Source organism: Tauraco erythrolophus, chromosome 4 (assembly GCF_009769465.1).
Source record: "Tauraco erythrolophus isolate bTauEry1 chromosome 4, bTauEry1.pri, whole genome shotgun sequence".
NCBI classification, from domain to species: Eukaryota; Metazoa; Chordata; class Aves; order Musophagiformes; family Musophagidae; genus Tauraco; species Tauraco erythrolophus.
Genome location: NC_141468.1, coordinates 7,967,288 through 7,989,628, shown reverse-complemented (window position 1 = coordinate 7,989,628; position 22,341 = coordinate 7,967,288). Strand labels below are relative to the sequence as shown.

Sequence of the window (22,341 nt, the reverse complement as noted above, 5' to 3'; positions counted from 1 at the left end):
GTAGTCACAGCGGGGAAAGCCCGGGTCCCTCGCACACGGCTGCGGTAACTGCCGTACGACGCGGTAATAACCCGCCGTTACCACCAGCCGAGCCCCTTCTCTGCGTTTTGCCTACTTCACGCATGCCACAGCCCCACCAGCGCCAAGTTCAACCCCATCCCCGCCGGACCCCGGCTCGGGAACATCTCCGGTCCCGCCAAACACCGCGAGTTCCCTCCCTCGGCCCCTCTGGGCGCCCACCGCCGCCGACGGGGCCCACGGGCGGCAGAGCGGCCCCGAGCGCCCGGCGGCGGCGCAAGGCCGCGCCGAGAGGCCGCCGCTCCCTGACGGCCGGGCACCCCTCCGCCCGCCGGGGAGCCGCGGGGCCGCAGCGCCTTGCCAGCAGCGGGAAGGGGAACCTGTGGCGGCGGCGGGGCACGGCAGGGGGAGCGCGCAAGTGCCCGTGAAGCGGGAGGGTGTGGGGGGGGGGGGGGGGGGGGGGGGGGGCGGAAGCGGCGGGAGAGGGGGGGACACAAAATGGCGCTGCCCTCTCAGCCCCTCTCCCTCCAGCCCCCCTCTCCGCCGCCCCCGCGGCGGGGCCCGGTGGCGCCGGCCGCCTTCCCCGGCGTGTCGTGTGGCGACGGGCCGGCCTCGGGGTGGCGGCTTACGGCCGGGGCTGGCGGAACCGCCGCGGGGCGCGTCGGGCTGCGCGCCGCCTTCCCCCAGCAGGTGGCACCGGGGTCCCGGAGCCGGCGGCGAGCCATTGCGGGCCGCCCTTCGCCGCCGGGCCGCGGCCGCGCAGCCGGTGGGGGGGAAGGCGGCGGCGGCGCTGCCCGGCATCACCCCCGCAGGGCTCCCCCCGCCGCACCCCGCTTTCCCTCAAAGTTTAGGGCGGGAGGTACGGGGTGGGGGGGGAGGCAGACCGGAGCCAACTTGTCCCGGTTCCCTTTATTCACCGCCGGAGCCGCCGTCTCCCACCCCCCGCGTGTTTTGCTGATTGAAGAGACGGACCTTGGTCCTGCCACCGCCGGCTGGCTGCCCGGCCGCCCCGCTCCTTCCTGCCCGCACCATGGAGTTCACCCAGAGGAAGAGAAGCAGGAAATCCCAAAGCTTTAAACTGATCAACGAAGGTAAGGCGGCGGCGGCGGGGGCGGCCCGGGCTTTGTTCCCTCGCCGGGGGCAGCCCCGACTTTTGCACCGGGGGGAGCGGGGCGTTACGAAACGCCTGCGCTCCCTCTCCCCCGTGTCGCCTCTCCCTCCCCGTATCTGTTATTTAACTCCTCAATCCTGTGGTTGAACTCCCCGAAACCACCGCACGCCTTTATATTTTTTTTTCTTTTAACCTGCCTTTCTTGTTTCCTTTTTTTTTTTTTTAATATTTTTTGTATGTGTGGTACGTGTTGCAAAAACAGTCCGTCCCCCCCCGTCCCCGTCCCCCCCCCCCCCCCCGCCCCGAAAGCTGGACGTGTTTTTTTTTTCCAGGCAGATCTTGCACAAATAAAGTTGGGTCGTGTTTCGTGGTAAATCCTGCTTGGTGGGGGAGAAAAGGCAAAATCGGGGAGCGAGCAAAAAATAATGACACTTGAGCAGCAACGGACCTTCTTAGTATTCAACTCCTGTGGATTTATTGTGGTTTGGGTGTTTTTTTTTCCTCCCCTTGACTGCGTACATCCGCGTATTTCAAAGAAAAGCTGACTAGAGGTTGCTTTATTAAAAATCCACGAAGCTAATTAATTGTACGTGGGCAGGGGAGAGCTGCTGGCATGTAACTTGTTCACTCGGGGTGTGTTTGCTTTTGGAAAAGAGGATATTTTAAAAGGGATCGCGGGGGAAAATATTTGGATTCATGTCAGGGAAGAAGCACAGCTCTGTGTTTCAGTCTTGTTGTTGTTTTTTTTTTTTAAATAGAAAAAAAAGGCTCAGGCAGTGGTAGGCATTTTAACAGGTGGACTTCCTAGCCCTGGGGATTTAGTTTGGTTGGGCATTTATCCCTTCTGTGGCCGATGAGATCTTTTTGCCCCAATGGGTTTGACTTGAGATCTTTTTTCCTTTTGTGTTTCCGAGTATTGGACGGGAATATCTCCATGGAACGCCGTGTGTGTCCTGCATGCCAAGTTCAAGGCAGGTGACCGCTTGGGCGTAATGTCACGCTTGGGAAAGGGGGGACACGCATGTGAGTGTCAAGACTCGCTGGCTGAAGAGCAGTGTCTTTGCAGGTGCTCGGCAAAATCACGTTCGATGCAAGGAAATTTAAAGAGGGAAATAAACTCACTTGGTAGGAATAGTGAATAATGAGTGCTGTATCGTCGTAGGGGGGTCTGGAGCACCGCACGTGCTCCCTGTTAAAAACTAGAGGAGCAGTGACCCGTCAGGCTTATCTGAAACGTACTGAAGGTCTGTGTGCATTAGCAAACCTGTCGAGGGGTTTAATTTTTATGGAGAACAGGTTTGGTTTGTGGGGTTTTGATATCGAACGTGCTCCCGACTCAGAGGCAGAGTTAGTGCAGGACTGGGCTGGAGCCTGGGGGGCTGAAAGTGGAATGTGTGGAAAAGCAAAACTGAAATTGAAGGCGTGGTTTTATTTCTGTCCTAATGGAGCTTTAAAAAGAATATGAGCGCTATCAGAAATAGATGACTATTCTGCCAGTTGTCAGTTGCCACTTGTTACAGGTTTAGATATCCCTCAATACATAAAGCAATGCATTTAACTTTGTTTTAATACATAAATTACATTATTAGTAATTCTTATTTTATCTGGAGTCTCTTTTTGGATGTGGAAAGTCAAATAGAAAACTACACTAAAAACACATCCTAGAGAGAAAATTATGTCTTTGTACTTTGAGAATGGAGGAGATAAAAATCACATTTTGCATGTGAGTCTGCACCGGCATACTCTTTTCCTATCACAGTTGATTAGAAATATAATTATGTATAAATAGTTGTCACTTGTAATTGGCCTTTGCCTCTTCCTGGAGTCGTTCTGTAATGTCACAGTTTGGTGTTTACTGTTGTGAAATTGATACGGATTTCGCAGCGCCTGGACTGTGACATCCAAGGCAGAAGAAGGAAACCGAAGAGAAAAGAGTGTGCTGTGTCTATGCATTGGTGACACACCATCTGTTAATAATGCGTGCCGTCACAGTGCTGCTCATTCTGTCCCCAAAAAAAAAACTTCAGAGCGTCTTATCGAGATGATCAATAATGACCAGATCAAGAAGAAATCTATTCCTGCACTAAAACGCAGCTGCCTCGGGGGTGAAATGTGGTGACTATAAGGCAGCAGCTGTAGATCAGAAGAGTATTGTGACCAGCTGGATGTACGGAGGGAACTGCTAGAGAAGAAACCACGTGTAGTTGGTGTATCTAAGGACCAGGAGCCTGGAAGTCATTTAATTCCTAGTTCTCCACATACTCACTCCGAGCAGATCTTGGATGCCCTTGAGAGGATGAAAACGCAGAGCGTGGTGGGTTGACCTTGGCTTGCCACCAGCTGCCCACCAAGCCGCTCCATCACTCCTCCTCCTCAACAGGACAGCTAGTGATGGTGGAAGGCCGTTGGCATAAATCCCATAGTTTTAGCCTTATGAAAGAAGCCTTTACTTCCTCAATGTCGTGTATCAGACTTCACCTTTAACCGTTTCACTTGCTGGGCGTGCTCGGTAGGCAGAGGAGCCCTTTGCGCAGCACCTCGTCCTGCCCTCTCCAACTCCCTGGTGTGGGTTTTTTTTCCCCCCTCTCTTTCTTTCCAGGCCCTTTTCCTTCTTTTGCATCACTGTGTTAGGCTCAATTCTAGTTTACTTATTGGGTTGTTCCTGCTCTTGTGCCCTCAGACAGTCATGCTGTACAAAGAAACAGCATGTTAGAAAAAAAGCTTGGCTTCCAGGAGACCTTTCTGATCCTGTCGCTGTTTTGTCAGAGGTGCAGGTGTGTTGCTTGCAGGAGGAGGAGCTGCTGCTCATGCCGCCCTCCGTTTCTGTTGTGCCTTTTAAGTGAATCCCCCAAAGTGCTCTTCCGTGAGTTAATCTCTACCTTGCTTTTTGTGAGGCAGGTAAACATAAAAACCAGTTTACGGAGGGAGTAGCTGAGAGCGTTGGGATCTGGGAGGGTGTTAAAGGAGTGAGGTGGGGAGGTGGCTGTTTCAAGACACTGAATATATTGTTCGGTCTTGAGCGATTTGCCGAAGGACAAAGTGTGTGCCAGTAGCAGAGTCAGAAATAGCATCCAGAAGAGCTGCCTTTGGACTTTTATTTATTTTTTTTGCTTTCCCAAACTTCCTATTCCCTCTGTACACACATGTAAACAAAGCTCTGGTTTTACTGAACACCTGCCTGGTATTAGAGCAGAGACCTTCTCAGCAAAATATTCTTTTATTTGAAATAGAAATTCAGTGATGTGGTTTGGTTTTTTTTTAATCCTGTAACATCTCTGAATACAAGGTGCTAATATTTATTCTTAAGGTCATCGCAGATGTTAGTTTCTATAGGTGATTATCATAAGGCGTCCCTGATCCTTCTTTCTTCAGAATTCAGAGGCCAGTGACACCGAGATGAGTCAGTATAACTGAATGATGCAGCCCCCATGTATGTCGCTGATTTTCTGATTGAGGTGAAGTTTGAAAGTTTCCTTTAGTCTCTGGGAAGATGAAGTTTTCATTATAAATCTGCTTTCCATCTGTAAAGCAAGAAGCCAGATAATTGGCATCTGGTGGGATAATTTGCTGTGAAAATGAACACAGTAATTTAGGGCAGGCGTAGCTATTCCCTAAAATCTGTGAAATATTTGAGCTGAGTCTCTCCAGTGTGAGCAAAGTTTTTTTAGGAGGTGCTGATACAGAGCACATTTTCTGTGGTTAATTTGATGTACATGAAATAAACTGCAGATATATTGATAAATTATGTAGTAAAACTGTAGCAATGTGTTCAGTGTTCATTTTTTCCAGATCACTTGAGTTCTAATTTTTTTATCGTTTTTCATTCCAGATTACCATCATGAGATATATAAGATCTCTGACTACAGCAATGATGTTAATGGGGAGACCAAAGAAACACAACCAGTTTTTTTAGGTATGTGCTTGTGTTGATTAATTTCCGAGCAACATAGCGTGGCCATTTGCAATTAGGGAGGAAAGAAATCTCTGTGCAAGCACAGGAAGCGCCTGCCATTGTTTAATATGACGTTCTTTTCAAGACCCTTTTATTCTATGAATTGCCAATATATCCTTTATTAACACTGCTAAAAGTTGTAATTTCAGACATAAATGTTTATTAGTGTCTACACACAGTGCTAATTATCACTCACTCAGAGAGCCAGATGCTGACTCTGCAGTTTTGCAGCTCTGTACTCACCCCATTTACATTGCATATTCGCTGGCATGCTTCACTGGCAATAGTTTGTGTAATTGGGGTATTACATCTTTGACATCTGGATAACAGAAATTCAATTTCCAGGAAGCTGCTATTTGTTTGGTTTTGCTTCTGCCTTGGGTGGGATAGAGGATTAATGTGCTGTCTTAATGTAATGTCCTTTCACCTCCGTAGGCTGCCTGCTAATCCTGCCATGGCGAAATTAAATTAAATCAACAGTTAAAAATGTGTAAAGAAAACAGAGAAGTACTATAGAGTCTGCAGCATGATATATGCTACAGCATGATAGGACTGGTTATCAGTGAACCTTTATCATTTCTGTCTGTGTGCTTTTTGTCCCGTATAACTCCTCAGCTGCAGAGTGCTGCTTCCTTTCCTGCTTCCAGCCCTCTCTTGTTTGCACGTCTAGGACCTCATCTGGGTAAAGCACCTCTTGGCAAAAATTTGGCAGGCTGAATTCAGAGTAAGGGCCAAATTTTGAGGTACAATGATGACTTAGCATATAAAGCAAGCTCTTGGTCACCTTGCTCAGACTTTGGAGAAAGCAGGTGCCTTTGCAGCGAGAAATCTGGAGGTGTCTGCCTCTTCTTAGCTGCGCTAGGAGCCTAAACATTTGTGTAGGGTGGTTTAAGGTTTCTGTAATCTCTGCATGTTGCCCTCTGAAGACTGCAAGAAGCATTGGTCCCGAGTGTGCGAGCACCTGAACTCCATCTGCACGCAAAATGCCTTTATCTCCTTAATTCGTAGTGCCACATCCTCGTCAGAGGTCAGCAGCAAATGGGAGAGAAAAGGAGGACTTCTTGGGTAGTGTGGGATCTTCCCATGGTTGGAATCTTTACACAGGGGTTTAACACGTGGAGGTGCATTAAGTTGCTTTCTCAGCTTCTCGCCGTTAAGATTTTGAGCAAATGTTTCTTCCTTACACCCATTTCCAGGGAGGCGCGAAGGTGGCTGCTGTGCTTTGTGTTTGGATTTTGTGTCCCGTAAGCACTTTTGGTGAAGGCCGATAAACCTGGTGGAGTGAGCTCCACCAGAGGTTGACTTTGAGTGCCTTCTCTTCCAGCCCTAGATCGTGATAAAGCTTTGGCAGGAGTTAGGCATCTAGCTGCTTAAGCCAGGACACTTCTAAGGATGTGCAGGAGTCTGTGCTTTGACATCTGTGCCGTGAGTCAGCCCAATTGATGTTGATTATGGTTTGGCGACATAGTCTTTGGCTTTGTTTTGGGGAGTTTTTTGAGCATGCCCAGCTTTTCATTGTGACTGAACGTACTCTGACATTTAAGTGCCTAAAGTTCACCTATTTCAAGAGCTGGTCAGAATTTAACCTTTAGGAACATGAGTCCTATCAAGAATCTTCCTTATCAGGTACTGAAGCATGGAGTTGCAGTCCTGGGAGCCCACCCTCGGTTGCTATGAAAAGGAAAAGGTGATATTTCCTGGTGACATCCTGAGCGTCCAGCTTTCAGATTTCCTCAAAGCGTGCTGGTTTTGACAAAGCTGAGTGACATACGACTGTGCAAGATTTGTAGACTAGGCTTTTTTTTTTTTTTCCTTTGGAGTTGGGTTCAATTCAGGAGGTTACTTGGAGGTCACATAACCTTCTTCACTTTATCTTCCATAGGTTACTTTAATATCCACTTGTATCCAGGTTCCTAGTGACAAAGGCACTGATCTGAAATGTAGGGAAAGGAGTGGCAGGGATTGAACTCAGCACTTGAAATTTGAGTTCCCAGCTTTCAGCAGGGATCTGGGATGAGTGTTGTTTGGCATTCCAGCTTTCTTAAAAAAAAAAAAAAAACACGTTTCGTGGAGTGATATTTCATTATGCTTCAGGGATGGTGGGATCACAACGCTTTTTCCAGCTCACCATCCTGTCTGGTGATAGGGAGTCTGAGGGTGTAATCGCAGCTTCACTGGATTTCACTGTTTTATGCCCAAATTCATCCCAGAAGGATGTTCACTCCAACTTGTTGGTTTAGAGTGAAGTTTGTTCTCCAGTTTAGGTGTTTTAAGTGATCCTTGGGATCAGCTGGTGAAACCTCAATGCGATGCAGTCTCTAGTGTTTGAATGGATGCTGAGATACATCATCGAAACTATTCCCTGTAGAGAAGGGGAACTGCTAATGCCGTTATAGACTGGGTGAAGCTTTAGCTGGAACAGGATTCTGTCTGTTTTGGTTGCACAGTCGAGAACGATAATTCAAGCTGAAGAGAGGCACTGTCAAGAAGAGGGGAGCTTCTAGGGTAAATGAGTGAATCTGAAGAATCCGGTTTGTTTAACATGGAGGTAAATAAAGGATCAAATGTCAGGAAAGACCTGTTGAACCTAGATGGTCTTTTTTGCACCAGCACAGATGGGCAAAACGTGGCTTTGTGTAAACGTAGGTTGCAAATCGGAGGAAGCTTCAGCGCAATTAGAGGAACATGATACTGGATGTGACCCTGATGGTGTAAAGCCCAGCTGCTCTTTGAATGGGTTTTGGTAAGCTTAGAAATGTTGCTTAGGTGATGCAGTGGTGGAGTTTGCAAAATTCAGGGGGCAAATACCACTACGGAATTCTACAGGTGAGGACTGGCGTCTCTTTTGTTTGGAAGGAAGGGGCTTAGTTATCTGATACCGGGAGAGGCTGCTGGACCTGAAAAGGTGGCAGCAGCCTGAAGTGCTTAAACCTTGAATACGGACAAGATTTCAGACAGACGTGACTTCAGCTTTTACCAGTTATCAGCATAAACCTTCTGTCGCAGGGCTTCTAGCCCCAACTTGGACAAGCCCATGAGGGGACTGTGCAACCATGTCTTGTGGACAGCGCTAGTAAAACCTAGCTTGTCTATGAAAAAAAAATCTTTTACATACACTGCATTGTTTTTTTTCAGTTTTAGTATTTTATTAGCATCACAAAAAAAGTGGAAAATATAATATACCTCCAGACTGAGTGTTTTTACAATGCTTTCAACTTGAAATTCAGGCTCTATGTTTGAAAGGTTAATGTAGAAAACTAATTATATTATCCTGGTAACCAAATGTGTGATGAGACATTTGTCTGTGTAATTAACAGTGAAGAACTTTTATAGTTTCATAAAATCGAATGCTACACACAGTGTGCTTGGAGCATTTGTTTTGAAGAGATGTCCAAAACAGAGATGTTTATGACTGATATAAAGTGGAACTGAAATGTACTGTAATGCAGGTGTCTGTGCATTTTACAGCATTTCGCATTGTTGAAATGGAAGGCAGCAGATTAATAACTTCGCTATGTCATGGTAAAAATAAATAATGTGTTCTTGGAGCAGAGGAGCCATGCATAAGTTACTCACTAATTTCAAGAATTTATTCTGTCCCAGAAATAATATCCTTTGCAATTTATTCACAGAGAAAAAGTTGACTTAACACAAGTCTGTGAAGTTACTTGTTACTTTTAATAGAATTATATTGATTGTTGCAATAGTAGCTTCTATAATTAAGACTGCATAGAAGTGTATTTTATGTATCTGTGTTCTCCAATGATCTAACTTTGTAAAGCATTTCTCTTTGGGCCTGAAGCATGATCTTGACCTGGGATATCTCCGAGAACTGGGGGAAGTCGTTGCATATCTGTTAGAATTTTTTTTAATTATATGATGCCATTAATATATACATTTATTGAACAGTTGCTCGCTTGTCCTTTCCTGAGTGATTTAGCTGCTGCATTGTGGCATGAAAGTGTGTAACTTATTCTTCTGCATCTGCTCTCGTTGGGTGTTTTGAAACTTTCACCAGGCTCTTCAAAAGAGTTATTTTGTGGTGATGGTGGCCAGACCACCTAGGCTGATCCAGCTTCCAGGGAAATAACCCCCCAAATCTTGAATGGTCCCAGTGTCTGATCCTGGTCTTGATTCTGCAAATTGCTTTGCTTACATTAGTGTTTGTGATGCTTATTAGCTTTCTGTGTCTAGTTGTAGGCAGGGATATCAGCCAACCCGTGTGCTTCCATGCTTGGTTTGAGAGTAGGTGGTCTAATTTGGGGTGTTCCAGTTTTCCTGCAGGTGTTAGTGCTTTGTGTGGTGACATGGAGATAGGTAAGTGCTTTTAAATGACATTTTAGAGCACTGCTGAGATGCCTCAACAAAGACCGCTTAAACGTCCCTATAGATTAGCGTAGGGTCGTCAGAGTCCCCAGCTTGTAACTCATGTGGCTTGTGTGACCCCCTGGCATCGTTCGTGACCACTGCTTTCCTGCTGACTTGGGGTTTAGGATTTTAATTTGCAAAGCGTGTTGCTGCCTGTGTTACTTGTTCAATATAGGTTCTGATATGCCATCAAAGACTGGGAATCACTTTTTTTGAGAAATGTGTGCTTACTTCATCAATTTACCTACACAATTTAGTTACAGCTATAACTACTCCAATTTAAATTATCCATAGAGCAGTCACAACAACTTTCCATGTGATTTAGGGAGCCTTTGATCTGATAAGGAATCATGCCCATGGCTCCTCACTTTTCCCCATGCTGACCTTCACAATTTTCTGTTTCAGGACCACTTGTGGTACAAGATGACAGTGGCAAAAATATCTTGAGTTTTAAAAGTTACGTGGTTTGGTGTGGGTATAGTTTTTGCTGAGAAGGGGTGCTTCGCTCCCTTCCAGGATAACTGACCTTGAAGGAAACAACTGGAATACCATGTAACGTTCAGAAAGGTGCTTTGGTGAGTTCAGCCTGGCCGTGCACCGGAGACGTGTGCCGTGAGTGCACGTGCCTCCCTGTTCCTTGAGCTGCTCTCAATTCGCCCTTACAAAATCTTCAAACACGGCAGCCGCGTTTTGCTGGCCCCCTTCCAGGACGGGCAGCATTCAAGTGGTGTCTAATAAACTGGCGCTTGATACGCTTGATTATATAACCCGTTGCAATTATTTATTGTTTTTTGCTGAGCGTTCCAAGCCATATGCATCGACTTCCACTTTTTCTCACCTCTGAAGGCTTATTTCCTTACAAACCAGGCAAATGTTGTCAGCTCACATGTGCTTGTCTAGCTGTCTGTCACTGCCGTTCCTACCCTCCCGAAAGCTTCTGAGCTCATCCACTAATTTCAGCCTAGTTTGACACAAAGGTGGAAATCGGTGAGACACAGAGTACCTTCAGCAGGCAGCCTGACGGAGGAAAAAGCCCTGTTTGTGTAGCCAAGAAAGGAGAAGTTTCTGTAGGAGTTTCATCTGCCAAAACACAACACAACATAAAATTAGATGCTAACGCGTAGAAAATCAGACTATATTAATAAAGTCAACTACTCATATTTCCCAAAACATGCAAGAAACATAAATGTTAAAAACAAAGAAATTAATTGCAAAATATTGGGCCAAGAGAATATTGTGGTTATTTGTTTATATAAGTCAAAGGAACATCAAATACAGACGATTGTCCAGCCTTTATTCACTCATTTATACACTTTAAAACACATACATTAATTACAGAGGTGGTTACCACTTCTCTAATACTGAAAGAAAGTTAGTATTTTAACATATGGGTATGGGTGCGTATAATTTTATCGTCGTTTGTAGCACTATGATAACATTTGACAAATTATTCAGAAAAGTGTAATAACTTGTTTGTAGGTAGCGTAGTATGTTTGTATGAAGTTTAATAAGTGTAATAGTGAAAAGATGGTCAGGCAAATAGGGGCAAAGAATGGAATTAATGAAGTGTCAGTAATATTTTGTTAACTGGAGTGATTTATCAGTTTGTTGCTTCAGACAGGTGCTTACTTAGCATGTAGATGCTACTTCGTCCTAGGACAATTCTGGTTTGCATTTGTGTGTTTTAATTTTTAACATTGTTACAACTTTCACAGCAGAAAGTTTTTATACTGTGCGCTCTTTCGGTAAGGAAAGAGAGAGAAATGAATTTTGGGGAAATTACTTTTTATGAATATTTGATGTAGCATTTATGAAAGGGCTTTGTTTTGCCTTTTTTTTGTTTTGTAAGATTACAGTCAGGCCATGTGGAAAAAATAGATTGTATATAAGGGGCCATCATAGAAACAACTATAACAGTATTTTTTAAAAATCATTAATACGTTTTTGTTACGACTATTATCATCCTAAATAGGGCTGTAATTTGCCATGCTTATCTATTTTGAGTAGTATTTTGTAAGTACTTTAGTGTTTTGCAAGTAAATTCATTGATTTCAGATAAAACCAAAGAGATTACACAGGGAATCTGAGTGGCAAAACCTGTGTTCTGCTGGTAAGAGGGATCCCCGTCTCCGTGGGATTGGTGAGGACCCCTGGGACATGTACAGGGATACAGGGAGAGGTGGAAATCTGCACTGCTTCTCTCAGACTTCAATATCTATCCCAAGAGGCTTTTCACAGATAGGTAATGCAGATTTTTATGTAATAAACTATTTTTATTTGGTGCTTGATTATCCCATGCAGCATTTAAAAAGGAAGGCTGGCCTTTCCATAGGACATAGCAGCTTGAGCTGTTTGGTTTTCTCTTTGTGCCCCATCTTCCTTTTTTTTTTTTTTTTTTCATTTTTAAATTACATTGTTATTATCTGTGAAAATCATCAGCAGTGGAATACCCAATAACAAAGCGCTATCCTTGGGCTCTAGAGCTAATAGCCAAATGAGATAACCAGGGAGCAAGAAGTTAAGTCTCTTACTGTTCCTGTGCCTGCCTGCAGATTCAGACGGTGTAACATCAGCTACTCTCCACTCGTGTTGGGAAGGATGCTGCTGTCGCTGGCCAGTTAGAAGTTAAAAGCTGTAAAAAGTCATAATTAGAGGAGGGATGTAAACTTGCACTGAAGACCAAGTCAGGCTTATAGCCTGTATGTTTTTAATGCCCTTCCTTACAAAACAGAAGACATATTTTGGAAAAACAAACAAAAAAACACCCAAACAAACAAAACAACCAAAACAACAACAAAAAGCCCCCCAAAACTCCAAACAAACAAGCAAACCCCAACAAACAAGTTCACAAAGGGGGAATCTCCTACCTAAATGCAAAGACATGCTTACGTAGGATGCAAGTTCATGATTTGTTGTAACATAAATATAGGGTTTTTTTCCATTCGGAGGTAAGTATGCTCATGTCACTGTATAGGAAGGCCTCTATATGAAGGAACAAGTGACCATAATCAAGGCTGAATAAGCTCAATTAACATTAATATTTTATGTAATTGGGTAAGGGAAATTTGATCTTTCCAACAATGTGTCACCTGACAAGCATGCAGTCACTACGCCCAACAGGAGGAGGTGGGTGGGAAGCTTTTTTTTTCATATTGAGATACATTTTGCTATTAAATACAAATCTGAATTGCCAGCATAAGACTCAGAGCCCCGTATACTGCTGAACAGTATGACAGTAAGGGTTTGCATCATGCTCTGGTGCCGTGGGAGTGTTTGGAGCTTGGATATGGGCAGATGCAGCCACGCACAGGAGAAAGGCAGCCTTTGGGGTACAGGTCTGAGGATCTCAATAATTGGAGCCCGATGGTACTCTGTGGCTTCTTGAGATTGGGAACCACAAACAGTCAACCCCTGGTTGGGTTGAGGCCAAAAAGAGTCATTTTAAAGGAATTGGTGCTGTGATTTGTTAATTAAATCTTACCCACACGCACAAATCCACAGGCAAACCAGCAAAATAAAGCAGAACTTCCTTGCAAAGGGCTTTTCTTGCCACTTTAGCTGGAGTGGAAACGGTGCTGGAGTATTGCTGTATGGGGTTGACAAATATTTTTCTAAGTTTGGACTAGGAGCTTTCTTGCAAACCGCCCACTCTCCTCACTGGATCGGGGTGGGCTGGAGCCAGCTGGCACTGGCCCAGGGAACCGGCACACCAGTTCAAGCAGGAGATGCTCTGATGCAGCAGAGGCTGGGGCAAATCGTACAGCTCCTCTCCCGTTTTGGTTCTTTACCTCCTGGAGCAAAAACTCCTCCTTTCGGGTACTGCCCATCCCTGGGTACACTGGGCTTGCAGCGTGTCCCAGCCACGTTGAGCTTGGTCTGTGTTGGGAAGGGGGTTGCTGCTCTTTTAGCTGTCTGGTTTAGCCACCTACCTAAGCCTGCACCTAAGTTTAGGCAATTGAATAGTGCTGTTTAGTTGATAAAATTGTTCACGTGCCTGGCATCAGCACGCTGTCAAGTACTGTGTTGAACCAGAGATGATGCATGTTGTATCTTGGTTTTTTGGAAGGTTGTTTTTTTCCTTGAAGTTTTCTTTGCACTCTCACTTTTCTAAAAAGAGGTTTATTTTGGGAAGCGAGAACGTAAATTGGACAGAGGATACCAAGTATTACTGTATTAAGTATACTGTAAAGGAAGGTTGATTCATCAATTTCTTGATCTTCGTTATTCCATTTGCTTAGGATGTTTGATTTTTCTATTATCAGTAAAAAAAAATAGAAGCTTCTTATTTCAGAAGGGTCTGTGAACACTTCCTTATTACTAGTGAAATGTAATGTGTGCTTTAACGAGCAAAATAGCTACTATCTGCCCAAACCACATATATTCATTGTGCAATCAGCAGTTTCATACGTAAAATTAATGCTTAAATAGTGCCAGGAGTATTAAAGGATGTAATTGTTATTATTTAAATGCCCTGAATTTATATGGAGCAGTCACATTTTTCTTGTATATATTTTCATTTTGTTTTCATAATCTACATTTTTAAGACATCCAGCAGTTGGGCTGTATATGGTTATATACAGATTAGCTGCTTCTTAATTTGTTCCTGTTTAATCCAGTGTTATTAAATTCTGTGGACTAAGAAACTGATCCTGTTCATTCAAATCAATAGATGCAGTGTTGCACTGTGTGTGTGGTGTGGTGCTTTTTGTGTTTTTTCTTTGTAGGATCCATCCTTCAGCATATAGCAAACTGATATAAAAAGGGTCTAATCCTTTAGGCTTTACCTGGGAGAATATCCACTGATGTCAATGCCCGAATAGGATCAGCCTCTTAAAAGGATAGTTTATTTGAAACTGCTCTGGCTATTATTATTTGCTTCTGGGGAAAAATAATCTTACTCATCAAAGCTTTATAAGTGGCATCAAGAAAGCCAAGTTCAGCAGGTCTTTCAACCATGAGATGTCAACCATCGCGTTAAAGTGTAGCCTGGTACATACCAACAACCACTCAACCATCTCTTTTCTTTCTTTTCTTTATTTATTTTTGTACTCCAACTCTTACTGGCATCTAAAATCACTAATCTCTACCCATTACTGGTTTTGCTAATTTACAGTGATAACTGTGGCTCTGTTTTCATTAGGAGATGAAAGCCGGGAAATTAAAAAACAAATTACAGGGATGAGAAGATTACTGAATGACAGCACTGGAAGAATCTATCAACGAGTTGGCAAAGAAGGAGAAAAACTGAAGGAGGAGCCCCAAGATTTAGACTTAGCCTGGGCCCAGCGCCTGAATTCCCCTGCAGAGTCCCAGGCGAGCGTTCATCCTTCCCAGAGCGGTGCCTGGAATGAGTTGCCACCCCAAGCTGGCCATTTTTCAGGGCAATACGGAACTCGATCCAAAACGTTCCAAAGTCAAACGCGAACTGTGGCATCCAATGGTATGATCTGCATTAGATACTGAGACTAGTACTTTTTTTTTTTTTCTCTCTCTCTCTCTTTGTGCTGTGCTGAATTTCTGCCTGTGTTGTGATGATTTATTGTATGGCTGCACTGAAATCAGTTGTAGTTCAGAGTCTACAAAATGAGCACATAGTTATCACTTTGAAAAGGTGCGAAAGTGGGCACGGTGCATTCCGCTGCCATCTGTCTTAGCTTTTAAAATGGATTCCTGGTGATAGGACAGAATTACTCAAGGCTGTTACAGGCTTAATTTCTATACAGTACTTATTAAAACAGCTTTTGCCATTGTTGTGAAGTTCATAGCTAATTAAACGTGAACCTCTACCGCTCCTCTTTGCAATGAGTAATGTAGCGCTCTTGTGACAGCACTGGCAGAGCAGGATTCTACTGACTTTCATAAGGGCATGGCATCAGCCTTATAACTGCTTGCTGAACTTCAGGTACAAAATCCCATCACAGCCTTAGGCTTTTATTCCGATGGGACTATTGGAGAAAAGAGATGATGGAGTCTACCTATGAACAGCATGTACTAGAGCATGGTCCATCTTGTGCTGGCAGAGAATTCTGCCCTGAAGTAGATGGCAGAGTGCCCTTAAAATGCTTTTCTCTTGTTGTTCTAAGTCCCAGAGAATTGAGGTTTTACTGCCAGATTTCTGAAGGTCTTCCTTAACGGTCTAAATTCAATTCAGAAAGTTTTTCTCATGATATTCAGCCTGAAATTTAGAGGGGGGTTATATTAAGTGTGTACCTGACTTCTAAATTCTGGAAAATAAAAAATTGTGAGATTGCATCTGAAAACATTCTCAATTTCCAGTTGATTTTGAAGTTTTTCATACTTCCCAATAGGAGCATCTGCTGTGTATCTTTCTCGAAAGTCATACAAGTTCTCATTGCTTGTAACAGGTAAAAAAAACCCTACTGTTATTATTCTCAGTATTGTCCTTAAGGAAGTACTGTCTGGACTAAAGAACATAGAGCTGTAGGTTTCACCAGATTCACTGTTTGTCTGTAGAGACAATGACTCACACAGAGGTACCAAGTGACCTGCAGAAAGATGTTGCAGTAAGTCATGCCAGTTCTATTTAATTTATAATACAAAAAATAGTTGTGTTTTTTTTTTTTTAAAGATGCAGATCCAGGGGAGAGAGGAAAACACTTGATGGGATTTAGCATCCAGGTCTAAAACTATGCTCTCAAAATTCCACCATAACAACCTTCTAAATGTGGAAGGACCCAAAACTCATCACACATCTCCCTCTTTGCTCTGAGAGTCCCTGGGCACTGGCGGGGACAGTTCTCTGCATGCACAGAAGTGCCCAAGCCTGCACAGATTAGGTGCCTAGTTCCTGGATCCAGAAAGTAGGTGGAGCAGCACCTCTATCCCCTCAGGGGCCTGATTCAGCATGTGAGCTAAAACATGTTGACAGGATTTGGCCCCATATGCAGGAAAATGTCAGCGTTTCAATTTTTTCTACGAGGAGGAAGGGTTTGGCTGATTTATCATCTCCTACAGGTTAGAAAGATCTGTGAGACAGTCGAAGGGTTGGGTTGAGCGACCTCCTGGCCTGATCAGGAGGAATTTTCGAGCTCCCAGCTTTTGGGGAAGTGCACCAGGAGGCACCTTCCACCCCTCCCTCTGCAGCTCTCCTGCTGCAAAAAGGAATGCAGTCTTTTAGGTTATTACATAAAGATGGGTGTGAGCCCTCTCCTCTGGCCACCTTTGAAAAGACAACATGAGTAGCTTTTTGAGAGCAAGATTGTAGGTGTCTGTTTCCAGCAGAGTATTGTGATCTTACCAGACAATTTGGTGCTTTGCCTCTGAAGCCCGGACTTCAGGAAAGGAAAACTTTTGATGCGCTTCTGGGCTTTGAGCAAGCTCTGAATCTCCTCCTCACGCAGCGCTTCTGGGCAGCTGTTCTAACGTGCCCCATTTCCTCTGTCCCTTGCATTGGGTGCCTGAGTATCTAACTCAGTAATTTAGATGCTATTTGGAGAATGGACAAAGTCCTTAAAAGCTGGATGTAGAAATGTGATCAAATATTAAAGGAGATACTACTCATTGGTACTTAAAATGGTATTCAGACTCATCTGAGCAAAGCTGTTCAGGTAGGACGTAAACTTATTAGCCGGTGCTGTCAGGACTGGGTCATCACTGGAGAGATGTCCAGGCATCTGTAACAGGCTGTCTTGAGTCCAGAAACTGTTTCTGTCTGTTGGGCAGATACTGTGTACGCAGTCAAAATACGTGTTGTGGGCTATGTGAATTACTGAAATTGGAATGTAATAGGCATATAATCCCGTCTGACTAGCACAGTTACCTGCTGGCGTGGTGAAGGTGGTGCAGAAAGCGGTTGTGAAACAGGTATTGGCAAAAATAGACGAAGAGAGAAAAGGAAAAGCAAATCCAGCAGCGATGCAGCAGCTGAATTGCCTTTGGGTTGTGTCAGGATTGTTTTCAATGGATTGCATTTGCGTGCTTTTCAGATGTAAACTTATGGTAGCAATGTTACACCAGGTAAATTCGCGCTCGGCAGATCCAGCTGCAAGAACCACTGTCCTGGGCTACTGCTGCTCATATCGGGGAAGTAACTACTGTATTTGTGTCATCTCCTTCTCTCAATCGTACAAGCCAGTGTCAAATTTGCCTGCTGGCGTGCTTCCAAAAGAGAGGGAGATGGCTCTTTAAAGACTCCTTCATAAAAATAAAAAGTCTGTTCTCCTTTTAAAATTAAAAATTGATTTATAACGAGTTGAAAAGGGTTGCTTTTGTCCTCTAAAAATGATAAAGATAGTGCTTGGAACAATGACTGAGAACACTCTACAAGATGTTTCTTACAACAGAGTAACTGATCAGAAGAGGGAGGATAGAAAGAAAATAAAAAACCCTCATAAATATGTATGAAGTCAGTAGAACCCTGCTTTGATTTGAAATATTGGTGGTCTCTTTTCCCATTTCCAGTACCTATGGTAGATTTACATGGGTAATTTCTATCAATGCTAATGGGGATTATAATGTAAATCCCCTATGCCTCAATGGGAAAATAGACCTTTTGGTTTTCCATCAGGAGCCTGCATGGTTTCATTAGGAACGTCTTATATTGCAACAGGAAAGATGTACAGGTATTTACTGATACAATTTGTCTGAGTTTTCACATGCAGTTCACCGCGATGTGAAGTCTTTGTTAAGAAGGAAACAAAAGCCACCAGCCCTGTCTCCCACTGTAGTCCTTCAGATACTATTTTCAGAGGCCCACTAGAATATGGGATTCTGATCAAGAGAGAGGATAGGCCTTTTCCCAAGGAGCTTATTAGTCTAAAGCAACTGAGAAAGCACTGGAGCAAGGATATTCTTACTATGTAATTGTGTTTTATTAATAAAACTCTCCTAATTTCCTGGGACTCCATTTCTGGGGTACCTGCTTGTCTTACTGAAAGGTATGGAGTTCTGCTGATGCTATTAAATTATAAGTAGCCTTGAACCTCGTCTACTTAAAAGTCTGCCTTTAACACATAGTTAGAGTACTTGTTGGTGGAGCCAAGTTGAGGGATTCTGAATAATCTGCTGCAAAGCTAAAGATAACTTTTTTTTTTTTTTTTCCCTCTGTACCTGTAACAATGGGCTGAACACTTTATGGACCATTGAAAAGATAAAATCCCATCCATGCCCCAAGGAACTTTCAGTCTGAATAGGCAGTGTACAAAGGAGGGGTGAGATCCAACTAGGCAGAGTCCTGCTGAGTCAGTAACCTGTTTTTTTGTTTTGAGACTCTCAGCCTGTTTTCCAGATGGCTTTTTACTTTTAAAAAGTTGTTGTAGTTACAGCTGAAACCTTGGAGAGAAGCAGCCAGTGGAACTATTGCATTTGTATTTGCTAGACTTGCAGAGATTCTTTAACTACTACTTAATTTTTACCAACATTTGTAATTGCAGTAGTGTGAACAATCTAAATAGAGGAAACTGATAACCCAGAAGATGTTGGCAATCTTTAAGTGACACAGTAGTTGAGCTTCACAAGTATCTCCCTTTTGGTAGAATGGCCACCAGTTTACTCAAGCGTGATAGATGTTGCTTCAGAGCTGAAGAAATGAATGGAAGGAGACAGAGAACAAGTGCCTGGGAAGGGAGGTTTGAGGATGGAAGGACACATTGGAAGAACTAAGAAAGGGTGGGAGTGATTTAATGGTGGCCGGATTTTCAACCATTTCGTATGAGGATTGAAGTCAGGCTGTGGGTCTGGCATCAGGGCGCTCTGATGAAACGATGCAAACCAAACCTAAAAAGTTACTAATAAACTGGTTTGGCTTCAGAGGAAAGCAAAAGTAATAATGAAAAATGGGAGGATTTATGAGCAAAGATTAAATGAGTTGGTCATGTTCACTTCAGCGAGGTAATGATTAAAGGGCACCTGATAACTGTCAGGCTATGGAAGAAAAAGGGGAATACACTGTCTGAAGTCCACCACACGTGACACCAAGCAAGATGATTTTTGTTAGATCCATTTGTACTTATCTTCATAAAATGATCATCCCTCCTCTTGCACGCTTTGATGAGCAGTAAAATAGCCATCAATCCAAATGACTGCAAGCACATTTTGAAATGAAGGAGGGCACAGCCCATATGGCCGCAGTTTCAAGCAGATACTGCTAGGTGTTTGGCTGGATTTTGAAATTTTTATTTGCAGCGTTAAAGCTAGGGATACGGCTAGTTTAATCTAAAGTGCAGGGGACAACTGCTCAGGCAAAGCTTGAAATCTCTCAGCTGTTACAGCCTGTCCTAATTCAGGACCTACGATGCAAAACTTCTGGAAAGCAAGGGAGTAATAAAAGCTCTGCAAAGGACTAGAACTAAATGTAAATTCAGTTAAACGCTAGTAAGAATTACTGGAAAAGAAGAATGTGTTGAACTACTGTATTAATTTTCAAAGGGAAAGTATGAAAAACCCATCTCGTAGGTCACAGTGCTGGAAAACATGTCATAGAAAACAATCCCACCCTAGCAAGCAGAAGAGCAGGTTTGAAAGCTTTTCTTGCTGGTGGTTCTTTTCCATCCTGTTGTTTTTTCCTCCGAATAGGGGATTTAATTTTCGTTCTCAATTCTTCACATGGTGAAGAATCACATGTAACATTCAAGCAGTTTAAAAATTCTTAGGCCCTCATTTAATGTGCAGTATAAACCTTTATTACGCAGACTGTCTTCATTCTTTCTAAGACGGTTCCAGGAGATGGGCTTTTTTTTGTGTGTGTGATAAAGTGAGGATGTTTATAATGAGGTTTGGTGCCATTGTTATTCAAGATGAACTAGCCTGACAATAGAGAGCCCTGCTGTGAAGAGTGCATTGTATTCATGCTCTGAGCAGTCTTCTCCAGCCCACATAACGTTGCATTCCCTACTGTATATAATTGCACATGCTAGTAATTGGATAAAAACTAGTGGCCCCTTTCTCTTAAAAGGGACCGTGTTGCTTTCTTGCTTTGGATCTAATTTCACAATCAGGTAGATTGATAATAGTTTCATACGCCTGATGGTAATTGTTGTTTGGTTGGTGTTTTGGGTGGGTTACATCATCTTTCCCCCGTTTCATTCCTCTCTCTTTCAGGAGAAATCCCAATGGTGAATTCATCAGTTGGACCGAACTGCTGTACATGTAATTGCCAGTCCACCTTACAGGCTATTCTTCAAGAGCTCAAGACCATGCGAAAATTGATGCAGATTCAAGCAGGTACGGTGACCCATCCCATACGTGCGTGTCCATGACAAGGAATGATCTGGTAAAACAGAAATCTGTCTGGAGATTCAGGAAAACCTGGACCATTTCCTGCTCACTTGACATGTTGTTCAAAGTCAAATTTTGACAGGCATCTTGGAAACAGAATTTTTACTTCTCAGATCCTTACCTGTAACATGGGATATTATCTTGTAGGAATCTTTTAAGACTAAATTAAAAAAAAACCAGAATGTGATTAGATACTCTAGTAACTGGAGCTGAGTGAGTAGGTCAATATGCCATAACCACCCCTAGTTTGTTTTCACAGTATATTCATTCAGAGGTGCAAAATGCTATTTTTCCTGTTACCTGTTTATCAGTTCACTAATCTTAGGAGGAAGAAAAAATTGGAACGCCACTTAAAGTTATTGTATAACACTTAATTTAAAGATCTTTCAAGTTACAGCTCTGTGGTAGCCTAAACTGAGCTAGCTGCTGCATGTTGTGTCCTCCACTCTTCTTCAGGCTGGTTTACCAGTTCTTTCTACTGGCTGAACCAGCAATAATCTGTTCATTTGGGGAAAACTATCGGAGTTAGTTTTCTGCTAGGTTAGGAGCTGAAGCAGAACAGTGCAGAGCCAGAAGAGCACTGGAGCTGGCAGGATGACAAGACCATGGCAGCTGGGAGTTAGGTAGGTCATCATAGGCTGCTGCGAAGCTGCACCCTCCGTGCTTCCTAAAAATTAGTGTTGGAGACATTGGAGATTTTGTCCGTTGAGTTGCCCATTCATCGTGAGGGGTGTGGAGTGGAGCCATGGAGGTTTTTCTCTTAGAGTAGCTGGATAAGACCTCTGTAAGAAAAGGGAGTGCTGAGTAATTAACTGAAATATGGGTGGAGTGAAGGGCTGACTAAACTCCTTGTCTCCCTGGCGTATAACGCTTGAGTGCGCGACGGGAAGGATCAGGCAGGTTTTGTAATATCAGTTGATACACATAAAAATGCTTTTCTAAAAGCCATCGATTTACAGAGGAGCACACGAAGGCCCAGTTTTACAGTCTTTGTTGGGACGGGGAATTCTTTGCGCACTTACATTGATTTCATTGAAATGACGTGCGTGATTGAAAATGGCTTGTGGATGCGAGGTACGGAACTGGGGTTTATGCCAGAAAAGCTGGCTCCTCAACAGCAGGAACATTTCTTATTTATTATGTATCTACAGTGTAAGTACCTTGTTAATTAGTGAATCTCTTGATGAAAAGGCCTGGGAATAGGTCATATTTTCTGGTAGGCAGAGAAAAAAAATCGTTTGGCATTTTTGTTGCTAAAAGAAAAAAAAAACCTAAAATGCAAACATACAAGTGAAAGTGTAATAACTTATTTTAGTATTCAAACACCCTTCTGTCTAAATGATAAGCTACAAATTACAGTCTTGCAAATCCTCGCCAGAAATGAAATACCCCAGAAATCTTTTAAAAACAGTATTCCAATGTTGTTCTTTTCTCAAGCTTTGTAGATGAGGACTATTTGTACTTCACTTGTAGCTCGAAGGAGTTTGATTTGCATGTGTAGCACTTTTGGCTTTTTTTGCTTTGACCTTGATCTTACTGATTCATCCACACACATTATTGTATCTGCATAACGTTCTGCTGGAGGACTGGCTCACATTGATACAGGTTCAGGATTGGTGCCTTAATTTATACAAATGATTGTGAATCCTGGAAAATG

General features: G+C 43.3%; 1 protein-coding gene across 5 annotated transcripts in view; it reads left to right on the top strand.

Annotated features, from left to right (window-relative positions):
- The first annotated feature begins 867 nt into the window (after nt 1–867).
- Nucleotides 868–22,341, top strand: part of BEND7 (BEN domain containing 7) — a 46,707-nt gene continuing 25,233 nt past the window's right edge. For 3 of the 5 annotated variants that reach the window (XR_015222107.1, XM_086609877.1, XM_086609876.1), the window contains exons 1-4: nt 868–1,109; nt 4,959–5,042; nt 14,590–14,889; nt 20,508–20,630. Coding sequence is in view for 4 of the 5 variants with exons in the window: in XM_086609877.1 (XP_086466003.1) it covers nt 1,049–1,109; nt 4,959–5,042; nt 14,590–14,889; nt 20,508–20,630 (568 nt within the window). In the remaining variant the exon portion in view is untranslated. Of the gene's footprint in view, nt 1,110–4,958; nt 5,043–9,854; nt 10,025–14,589; nt 14,890–20,507; nt 20,631–22,341 lie in introns of those variants that run through there. The other 2 variants (XM_086609880.1, XM_086609879.1) reach the window with 2 other exon arrangements.